Raw genomic sequence first — 11003 nt, forward strand, 5'->3', positions numbered from 1 at the left:
AGCCGGGGCTCATCACGGGGTGCGGGTCCCGGGGTGCGGGTCCCGTACCCGGCTCCGCACGCGGTGAGAGCGTCATGGGGCACCCACACTCGCATCGTCGCGGGGCGCGCGGGGGCGGGGCCCACAGCCGGGGCTCATCACGGGGTGCGGGTCCCGTACCCGGCTCCGCACGCGGTGAGAGAGTCATGGGGCACCCACACTCGGATCGTCGCGGGGCGGGGCGCCTGGGGGCGGGGCCCACAGCCGGGGCTCATCACGGGGTGCGGGTCCCGTACCCGGCTCCGCACGCGGTGAGAGCGTCATGGGGCACCCACACTCGCTTCGTCGCGGGGCTGGCGCCTCCGGGGGGCGGGGCTCACAGCCGGGGCTCATCACGGGGTGCGGGTCCCGGGGTGCGGGTCCCGTACCCGGCTCCTCACGCGCTGAGAGCGTCATGGGGCACCCACACTCGCTTCGTCGCGGGGGCGGGGCGCCTTCGGGGGGGCGGGGCCCACACCCGGCTTTTCACGGGGGCGGGGCCCACACCGTCTCACCTAGGGGCTGGGGCGTAGCCCCTCTAGCTCATCTGTGGGTACCAGCTCATCTGTGGGTACCAGCCCTCTAGCTCATCTGTGGTACCAGCGCTGAGGCCCAGCGTTGACGCGGCTAGCAGGCCCACGCGTGCGCCCCTCCCGGCCTCTCACCGCCAGGCTGCCCTCGGCGACCAGGCAAAAGCCATCATGGACAAGCCTGCGTGGGTTCTCTTCCTGCAGCCCTTCCTGGCTGCCTGCACGGTTGGGGAGTGCATCAGTGACACTGAGGCACGTGGTCATTCCCGGTCATTCGCCCTCACTGACATCCGAGGCAGCGCGGGCCTGGTGGGTACCCGTAGCCGCTGCAGATCCTCTCTACACCCCGGCCTCAGTTAGGCACAGTGCAGAGTGGAGGCTGGGTTTGTGCCAGGCCCTTCAGCACCAGGACCCATCTGCATCACCCACATCCACGTCTAGAACAGTTTCGGCACCAAGGCTGGAATTTCAAAGCCATGAACCCCACGTCAGGTGTTTCTAAATAAAACAAAACCCCAAATCTCTGGAGTTTGAACCTGCCAACTCCTAAGGGCAGATACGACCATATTATGTAACTCAGATTCCAAAGTTTCTGTTGACATCCCCTTGTGAAGCAAGAGACAAGCGAATACTCACCAAGAACATCACGCATCTGCCCTCTGGGGTCAGACCCCTCATAACATACCCACGCACAAGGGACGCAGCTGCTTTGACCCCTTATGTGCACAACCTGCCAGGTCCGGAACCATGAGCTAGGGGCAGCCCAGGCCAGCTGCACAGAACCACAGAGCAAACGTCAAGCCCTGGGTCAGAGGGGGGAAGGGCTTGGCACTGCAGCGACTGGCGCTGGAGTCAGGACGTCTTCACTGCCAGGGAAGCTCTGCCTCATCTTCACATCGGAGACGTCTGCTCCCCAGGACAGTCAGGCATGGACGCCTGGGAACGGCTGTTTTCAAAAGGTCAGGTTAGTCTTGACAGACCACCCTCATGACCTGAAGTACAGGGACAAAAGGGCCAGTGTATCCTTATGGTGAAAGGCCACACGAGTTTTAACAGCTGGTGATCCTAGCATGTGTATTTCCCAGACGCAGCAAACCACAGAAGCTTCCCTGAGTGACTTCACGGTGAGCCGACCCGCCCGGTGGGGCTGGGCAGGTGGCTGCAAGGAGCACCATGTGAAGTCTCCAGGGGTGTCGAGGATTTCCCCAGTTTTGTAAGAGGCACAGGAGACGGGGTGATGGGCACACAGCCCCACGAGCAGATCTGACGGCCGTCCCAAAATGACCCCAAAAGTAACTAGATTTAATGCAAATGTGAGACTGCCCCTGTCCAGACAGTCACTTAGAATTCCCGACACAGGCGCCCCCCACCCCCGAGCTGGTGAGTCGGGCTTCGGTACAGTGAAAACCTCAGCAAAGACGAGAATGAGAAGCCGGGCTGGGGAAGTACTCGCAAAACAGACTTCTGGTAAAGAATGGTTGTCCAAGCACACAAAGGACCCTGGGCCTCCCTGGCGGCCTATGGGTTGAGTCTTGGGCCATCGTGGTGAGAATCTGAGTCCATTTCACCCCTGGGAGCGGCAGGCCCTCCTGTCTCCCCGCTGCCCCCTCCATAGCAGACTTCAGTCTACTTGTTCTGCTCCCTTTCTATCTCTGGAGAGTCCTCTCACCCCCATGCCTCTGGCCTGTACCCCAGTTCTTGTGTGCATAAATAAAAAGAAAAATCACTTAAAAAAAATGGACCAGTGATGGCACACGGGTGATCTGGTGATGGGAAGGCCATGGGGATTACAACTGATATGCACAAAATGATGTAAAAATAAACTATTATATTACTAAAAAAAAAAAAAAGGACCAAAAGAAAAACCAAAGGCCAAGCACCTAAGCACACTCGTATCGCATGAGCATGCGCAGCCAGCCACCACCCCTCCCACCCCCAAAGACGGTGCTACCACCTGGGGAGACATCCTGGTAGCTTCTTCTAAAACTAAATATATTTCACGATCCAGCAACCACACTTAACCCAAAGCTGAAAACTCACGTCACACAGAAACCTGCCCATGACCAAACCCGGGAGCAACCATGTCCTCGAGTGGGCCAGCGAGTACGCGCCGTGCCCGCCAGTGGATGTAACTCAGTGCTAGAGACACAACAGCAGCTCTGGAGAGACAAGGAGGCAGCGTGTCCCCGAGGGTCTCTGCCAGGGGCCTGTGGGAGCAGTGCAGGCTGTGAGGCCCCAGCTCCAGGGCGGTCAAAGGCAGGACCTTGGACAGCACCAGGTGGGGAAGGGGGGCCACAGCCAGCACCACAAGCGCATAGGACCAGAGGCCAGGAAGGCGCACACTTGGCTGAAACAATGAACAGTGCATGGGCAGGGTGCTTCTCACGGGGTTACACACACGGGGGACAGGCATTTGGGAACCCTCTGGCTTCTTCCTGATTCTGTCAGTTAACCTAAACTAAAGCTGCTGTGACAAGTAAACCCGCTCGCTGGCCCCGAGAGTGGTAAGTGTGGCAGATCGGCAGTTCGGCTGCGTACGAGGTGGCCGCATGTGGCATGCACACAGTGGGTGCCCAAGCACTGATGGGGGCTGCCCTGGCCTCAGGCACTGGACACTGCAGCAGACTCACTCCGGGATCCTTGGGAACAGTCTCTGCAAACCTGCGGAGACCTGCCGAGGAAGTGTCACTGCCCCAGGTGAGGAGAGGCCTTTGCTGTCGGGACTGAACCGAGGCCACGCCCTGGGCAGCCGACCAGGGACTCCCAGAGGCTGGCGTGGAAGGAGACGGCCGTGGCATCATGCTGACTAGCCCCGCCGTATCAGGCCCACATGGGGCGGGCTTCACGTCTGCTTCACTGCACATGCGATTACGTGTCCGACACACCTGCTGTTACGACCATCTTTGCACACTGTTACCACAATGAACGAAACCTGCACTGAAATGATCAGAATCTCGGAATCCTGTAGTTACTAGAAACGCCGGAAGGCAGAGGGAGGGGTTCTTCTCCCATTTAGGAGAAAAGATCCAAACATGAGCTGGTAGAAAATGTGTGAGATTTATAGCTGTAAAATGGCAGCATTCTAAGAAAAATCTTTATTTCCTTTAGACAATAATAAAAGTTATATTACATACTAACACACATCACCGTGACATGTGATTCAGAAACGCCACCCATTGCAAAGCTTTTCGCATGTTAAGAAAACCACTTGGCAGTGACTTGGTGATCTTTTCTAAGCTGCACTTTTCTCCAGAAGAGGCAATTCCGAGCCTCCACTCAGAAAGTGGAAGCGCCCTGGAAACACACCCGCCGTCAGAAGCGGCCGCAGTCACACCTTCCCCCTCTTCCTCCTCTTCTTCCCTGGCAGGGCTGTGGCCTTCCTCTTCCTGCCGGGCACCAGGCTGTCCCCCGCAGTGGGCTCGGCCCGGGGGCCTTGTGGGGCAGCACTCGGCCTCCCTGGCTCCGGCTGCCCTTCTTCCTCCTGTACCGCACCTCCAGCTGCCTTTTTGCTGACTCTGGACTGTTCTTTATTTACTAAAACACAAGAGACAAGCCCTGAAAGCCCTTCTCCCTTGGAACGCTCAGGCTGACGAGGAAGGGGCCTCTGGGTGCCATCCATCTAAGGGAGTGGTGGGGGGGGCGTACCCTCACCACCCACCCCACTTACCAGGGAGAGGCTCCGCCAGGCTCTCTCTGGGGCCCTCAGCACTGTCCAGCCACACCCCGAGGCACGTCAGCCTGGCACTGGTATTCACTTCACACAGTAACACCGGGGGGACATTCTAGAACACAAGACAGAGTGATGGTGCTACCAAGCTACCTTAATCCAGAGCCTGCTGCACCCCCAGGTATGAACATGCCTCTCAGAGAAGCCCCGGCTTTCGGTTGGACTTGGCTCTGAGAATGTCCAGGACACAGGAGGCACCACTGAGAGCACAGCCATGTTGGGGAGCACAGGAAACACACACACAGCCTTGTGTGACCCGCCAGGAGCTCAATTTTCCAAACTTTAGTCCAAAGCTGTATGTCCATGATCCGTCAGAACTTCTCCCCATTTAGCAACTGTGCTACCCTGACTAAGAACACCTCCTGGACAGCAGAAAGAACCCAGTGCTTCGTGTAGGTTTCTGCACCCAGCCAGCTCTGATAGCACAGCCAGGCAGCTCCGTGGTGCCCCAAACTGAAAACCACGACCGTGGATCTGCCTGGAGGAGGCGACCTCCTGACCATAAGTGCACCCCATGCTCACACAGGGCCCCGCCAGTGGGCCTGCATACACGTGACCACGTGTGACAACCGACCTGGTCCTCATTGAGCTTCCACATTTTGATGAAGCCGTCATTGGAGGCTGTGACAATGATGTGATGCTCAGGAGTCTCGAAGCTGAACATGGCCTTCACCCTGGCAGGGAGGGACAGCACCGCTGAAGCCACCCCCCCACCCGCCCACCCAGCAACGGGGCAGACTGCCAGACCCGATGCCTAGCACCCTGCGTGACGCCCACCCCAGCTGCCTCATGCCCCGCTCAGTGCACCAGTGGCAGGGCCCGAAGTCCAGGACGAGGTGCACTGTTATGTGCTTACACGTGCGCTGGAGGACAGGTGACAGTCACCAGGTGTCAGAGGATGGGACGCAGAGCCCTGGTGAGGACCTAGCTGAGTACAGGTGCGCCTGTGCAGAGACGGCAGGCCGTTACTGTGCATCTCCAGGCCTCCGGCCTCTGTCTTTGGGGCCCTGGGGGCACCTGTCTGCCTCTCTGCTGCGAGCCCACCACAGTGATCTCCCAGATGCGCATCAAAGCACGTCGCTTCCCAGCTGAAGACCCACACGTTGGGATCTGCTTGAGTACTGCCCGTGCAGTGGCTTCTCAGCAGAGCTCGGACACCTCCTGTGACCCAGGAGGCCGCTCTGAATGGCACACAGGTCCATGTGATCCATACACACTTGGCTATCTCCGCCCCCCCCGCCCCCCCACCCCACCCTGGCGTGGGTCCTCTCCCCTTATCAGAAAAAGCTTTCACACCCTTCCCCGTCACCCTGTGCTTGGGCACTTGTCCCCCTCCCGGGCAGCCCCCCCACAGCGTGGTCACCAAGAACATGAGGGCCCGAGGGGGGCAGAGCTGAGGGAAAGCGGTCGTCCTGACTCCAGCAGGGGCATTCAGGGGCTCGGCCTGCTGGTGGGGCGAGCGTGGGAGCCAGTGCCAGACGGCTGGAGCCGCATGTGGTGCAGAGGTCTGCACGGGCAATCAGAAGGTGAGGTGACCCCAGCTCACCACCCAGCCTGGCAAGGCCCCACCCCTGAGCCATGGCCCAGATGAAGCCTGGCCCAAGGAGGCGAAGGAGCAGGAAGGGATGGCTATGGTCACATGTGTCACTGCCTCCCTCAGGACTGTGAGAAGGGGTGAGGGACAGAAGGCCAGGGGCTGGGCGCCAGCTCCTGGACGCAGAGTTGACTGTGCAGGCCTCTGATAAGATATCAGAGCAAGGAACCCCGTACTGCCAACTAGCCCCGACACCTCTCATCTGGAAACTGAGCGTACGGAGCTGGCGTACCTGACAGACACGCTGCACAGGGGCACACCCCAAGATGGCAAAAGTACCTGTTTTCATGAGCCTTGAATTCGCAGAGGCACACCTGTGAGTCGCAGTCAAAAAGCCTAACCACGTCTTCGTCGCCAGCCACCGCGAGGACAGACTCCTAGAAGGCAGGAGGCCCGCAGGTCACCCACAGCCCGCCCCGGCCCCCACCACCCACCGCCCCACACTCACGGAAAGAAAGCTGACGGAGGACACCCTCCGCTTACTGGCGATGGTGCCGCTGACTGATGCCGTGCCCAGCTCGTAGACATCTATCTGGTTCAGTGTGACGACCACGTACTTCTCCCCTCGGGGGGACCACTCCACTATGTGGGCATCTGTGAGCACATGCACACGGTTCCAAATCCCACAAACAAGAAACCAGAGAGGAAAAGGTCACAGGAGCAAACAGAGCGAACATTTACACTGTGCAGCTCGAACTTGCTCTTTCATGTAACCTTTTCAGCAAATCCATGACACAGGCTTTCCAAGCTGAGTTTAAACAATAAGCTCGCTTCAAATGAGCTCGGAGGTCACAGGCCGGCTGCGTGGAGCCACCACAGGCGCACACCTGCGAGGGAGCCGCCCACCCACGGTGGTGCACCTGAGTCCCCTGGTCTACATGAGGCCCCCGACCCCACACGCAAATACTCACTTTGCTTTATGTTTTTTATGAAGGCTGATCTCCCTTCCACAAGATTCCAAGTTCTGCAAGACAGGAAGCACTCTCAGGTGACCCCGCCACTGACTGCATGTGCCAGCGCGCAGGACGGAGCGGTGCTCACGGGCCCTGGCCGAGGCTGGCTGCCGAGACACCCTGGCCCTGCACTGCCCCGAGCACCCATTTTTGCTCCCCAGCGCTCTCCCTTCTAGGCCAGTCACTGCAGCCCCCAAGAGCACAACCGCTGGCAGGCAACATGCACAGCTTGGCATCTGTGTCCCCGCTCGCTGCGAGGGCCACCTCGCCTGGATGCAGCACAGAGCGCCTGGTGACACGCAGCAAACGCCAGGACCTGCGAGGACGCCTCGGGACTAGCGGCTCACCTCAGAGTCTTGTCCGTACCCACGGACAGCGCCAACTTGCCAGAAGGGTGAACAGAGAGGTGGGTCACGTGTCCCCTGAAAGGAAGCCGACGTGAGCGCCCGGCAGTACCCAGACAGCAGCCCAGTGGGCGGGCGGGTGGCCTCACCTGTGCGCCCTGATGGACTTGAGGCACTCCCACTTCTTGGCGTCCCACACACAGATGAGCCCGTCCTCGGCCCCGCTGATCAGGTGCCTGTTGCCATGGAATTTGAGGCAAGTAATTGTGCCTGTGAGAAAACCAAGAGCCAAGGTCACACGGAATGAGACTCCACTTCCGTCAACGCCAGCTCACAGTGACCAGCCGCCTCCGTGTAGCCGAGGCCACTCGGGGCTCCGCACGCCTGGTGGGCGTTCACTGTCCAGGAGTTGGGTCACAGCCGGTGTGGGCCACTGGGAGTGGCCTGCGCAGAGGCGTAAACAGGGACCGCCCTGCCACTCCTGGCAGACAGCGAGCCACTGTCCAGTCCCTTGCGCACCAGCCCACGGATCCCGGCGCTGTCCCTCACCAGAGCCAGGGGCCTTTGATGAGTCACTGTGTCCAGGCAGCCTCAATGACACGGGGACCCTCATGCTTACTGGTGGGGACCCTGCCAGAGGCTCTCCGCCGTTGAGGGAGGCAGGAACTCAGGCCACATTTCTGTGCCCATGCCAGCGCTCTATGCCGTCCCCTGCATGGCTGAGCACAAAGGCCAACCCAGCCCAGCCCCGAGGTTGGGGTCCTCCCTGGACAGAGAGAGGCCGGGGCAGAGGGGAATATCAAGCTGACGTCGCTGGAGAAGCATCCCCTCGGCCGAGAGCGTCTCCTGGAGGGAGATGCCTGCTGCCTGGGCTGTAGCGGGGCGCTGGGGCACTACCCGCCACCACAGGGCACGACTTATGCAGAGCTCTGCGGTGCGCCTGACTCTGCCACCTGTCCTCCCTCTCGCTCTCCTCAGATGCTCAGGTCCGCATCCCCACAAACCCACAAACCCAGCACCTGACACTCAGTGCCGAGAAAGCGGTGGCCTTACTCTCTGGGCCTGCCACAACCTGGCAGCCAGGGGGCTACAGAGCCACCAGGGACCCTGCACACGGCGGCTCCACCGGTACTGGGCGGCCCGAGTGCAGCCCCCAGCATCGAGCCTCCCGGCACACCCCTGTGCTGAATTTGGGCCCAGGACCCCACGCAACGTGGTTCCGGCAGACCTGCCACTGACACTCGCGCCCCCTTGATGCCCCGCGCCCCTCCTCTCTAGAGGGTCCCGCAGCTCCCACAACTGCTGCCTCCACCAGGCGGCGGTGACTGTCACCAGCCTCTCTCCCACCGGCCTGCACTTCCTCAAACCCACACTGGCCCCTGCCTCCCACTTCCCCACCAGCAGCGTGGGGCGGTGGGGGCCCCACCTTTCCTCTGCTGCTCTGCCTCCCTTGAGCCTCCCTACAACCGCCCCGTGCACCGAACAGGCTGCTGTGAGGGTCACGTTTCTGGCCCAGGGTTGTGACCCAGGTAGCGGCACCAACCCGAAGTTTCCCGGATGACGTACCGGCCTTGACCACACCCTCCCGCCATCCTCTGCAGCCCTGGTTCCTGACGGGCAGCTCCAAGTGTAGACCTGAGGAGCTGCATGCAACGTCAGTGGCACAGCCGGCCCCACCTGGGAGAACCACCTTACCGCTGTGGTGCACCAGCGCCCCATGGTCCACCTTCTTCCTCATATCATAAATGTGGATCGTTTCATCTTTGCTTCCAGTGACAACGAAGCGACTGTTGACAGCCACAGCGGACAGGGAAGCCGTGTGGGCGTGGTGGGTGAAGTCGGCCGCCGGGGTCCACTTCTGCCGAAACACAGTGAGATGGTCAGTGCCGCAGACACCGCACGGGAGCCAGCGCCCACCAACGCAAATCACCTGTGGGCCCGCAGTCGGGGGCGGGAAGTGCACAGACCCGGAGCCCGAGAACTTTGCTGGAGGTAAAGGGGAGATGGCCGGTGGCAACAGTGGCCTTATGGCCCGGGCCGGCCCAGCCAGGCCCAATCCAGCATCCCGCCACGTGAAATCCAGCATCCCGCCACGCGACACCGCTGGCTCTTGCCATGCCCGGACTCAAACACCGAGTCCTTCGCTGAGCACAGCAGTGAGCATGGGCCGGTCAGCAGTCCTGCTCTGATGGGCAGCCACTCCTGCGGGCCCACAGACAGCTAAATAACCGGGCCTCTGCCACATGGGCATGGCCACCAGAGCTGGAAAGAAACACCAATGGGGCAGAGAAGCCTCCTCTGGAGCCACCAGGAGCCCCCAGAAAGCCCACTGACCAATGTGGACCTTCTGGACTCAAAAGCACAGGACGGCAGCTAGACACAAGCACCGTGAGCTGAACGAGATGGCAGGAGCGTCAGCGAGCAGCAGGGCTCCTCTCCCACCCGCAGGGAACACAAAACCCAGTCGGCTCCTGTGACACAAGAAGACGGTCACCGCAAGTGGACTTGTGAGGGCAGCAGCAGTCCCCCTCGACCAGAAGCCAGGGGAGCTCTTCTGAGCACATGATGCCTGCGGGCTGCAGGGCCCAGGGAGAAGCAGGTCAGGAGAGGTGAGAGGCAGGCTGGGGGCAGTGAAGGGCCGTCACCGTCCTGTGCAGGGTGTCAAGGGTCAGACGGCGGCTGAGGACCCCAGTCTGCTGGCCTCGGAGCTTATGTCCCAGTCCCAGCGTCCAGCTCCTGCTTTGTGAAACGAGCCTGGTGCGCCTGCTGCTGCTGTGGGCTGCTGCCCCGACTAGTGCGTCTGCCACACAGCGGGGGAGACACACCAGTAGGGTCACCTTTACAGACCCAACTCCGCTATTTGTCAGGCAAATTCAGGCGAGGAAGCAAAAGCCATCGGGCAAATCCACCAGTCCACTGGCTCGAGGCTGGCAGGTGACACCTTCCCACAGCAGCGCCCTATGCCACCGACTCAGGAAGGTGCCTACGAGCCACTGGACGCGGCGCAGTGGCTCGCTTCCCAGCTGCTAGACGACCGCAACATCCCCATCTTTGGATTCCTGCCGTTACCCTCCGCTGCACGTTCTCTGCAGATGGGCGTCTCCAGCTGTCCCCCACTCCTGGGACGACTCTAGCACGGGCTCCATCCCTTTACCCTTTGCCTCTTCCGCACCTCGCCGCGAGAGGCCCCGCAAGGACCCCCCGCACCGGGGGAGCCCGCCAGGCCCTGTGCGAGTGGGCGACTTGGCCTGACCCGCGCTACCCGTTGGCAAAACCCCCGCACACAAACACAGGCAAGAGCAGTTTCCGCACTAAATCCCGAACCCAGAAACTGACTCCGACTACGGGGGCGACCCCGAGTCCGGGACGCATCTAGCCAGGGCGCTAGGGTCCGCCGGGGCCTCCCGGGCCTGGTCACCGAGGACCAGGCGAGCGCCCGCGTCCACGTGGGGGCCACACCGCTTCGACCTCGGCCTCCGCGCCGCTCTCACCCCAGGGCCGCCGTCCGCTGCCGGCTCCGCGCGCACAGAAAAGCCGAAAAGGACCTGCTCGTAGCAGCCGGCCAGCAGCTCCATCCTGCCGGTGCGCCCGGGGCTGTCGGCGGCGCGCGGTGACGCTCGGGGCGGCGCGCGGGTGACGTTCGGGCGGGGGGTCCTGCCGCAGGCGCGCGACTTTTGCGTCGCAGCGCAAGGCGGCTGCCCAGGTGCCTGCAGGCGCGGACGACACGCAGCGCGCGAGAACCTCGCGGGGCTCCCAAGAGAGAAGGACGGACGCCTCACTGGATGGCTCTCATCGCGAGGAGCAAAAGTGGGGGCTCGTGGGCGTGTCCCAGGAAGC

At 61.4% G+C, this 11003-nt stretch overlaps 2 protein-coding genes across 2 annotated transcripts in view; both read right to left on the reverse strand.

Moving 5' to 3' along the window:
- The window catches only part of LOC101635507 (furin-like), a 1841-nt gene extending 1029 nt beyond the window's left edge, over positions 1-812 (reverse strand). Inside the window, exon 1 of the mRNA XM_004695455.1 lies at positions 684-812. Within this exon, the coding sequence (XP_004695512.1) occupies positions 684-812 (129 nt within the window). The remainder of the gene's footprint in view (positions 1-683) is intronic.
- Positions 813-3620: 2808 nt separating this feature from the next.
- Positions 3621-10794, reverse strand: PAK1IP1 (PAK1 interacting protein 1). The gene is made up of 10 exons (XM_004695456.2): positions 10658-10794; positions 8862-9024; positions 7316-7436; positions 7170-7244; positions 6781-6833; positions 6318-6463; positions 6149-6246; positions 4850-4949; positions 4216-4330; positions 3621-4082 (listed from the first exon to the last, which is right to left on the reverse strand). The coding sequence occupies exons 1-10, from the start codon at positions 10739-10741 to the stop codon at positions 3877-3879; spliced, it is 1161 nt and encodes a 386-aa protein (XP_004695513.1). The 5' UTR covers positions 10742-10794; the 3' UTR covers positions 3621-3876.
- Between the last annotated feature and the right edge of the window lie 209 nt (positions 10795-11003).

This window comes from Condylura cristata, unplaced genomic scaffold (genome assembly GCF_000260355.1).
Source record: "Condylura cristata isolate star-nosed mole 26May11 unplaced genomic scaffold, ConCri1.0 scaffold00065, whole genome shotgun sequence".
In the NCBI taxonomy this organism is placed as follows: Eukaryota; Metazoa; Chordata; class Mammalia; order Eulipotyphla; family Talpidae; genus Condylura; species Condylura cristata.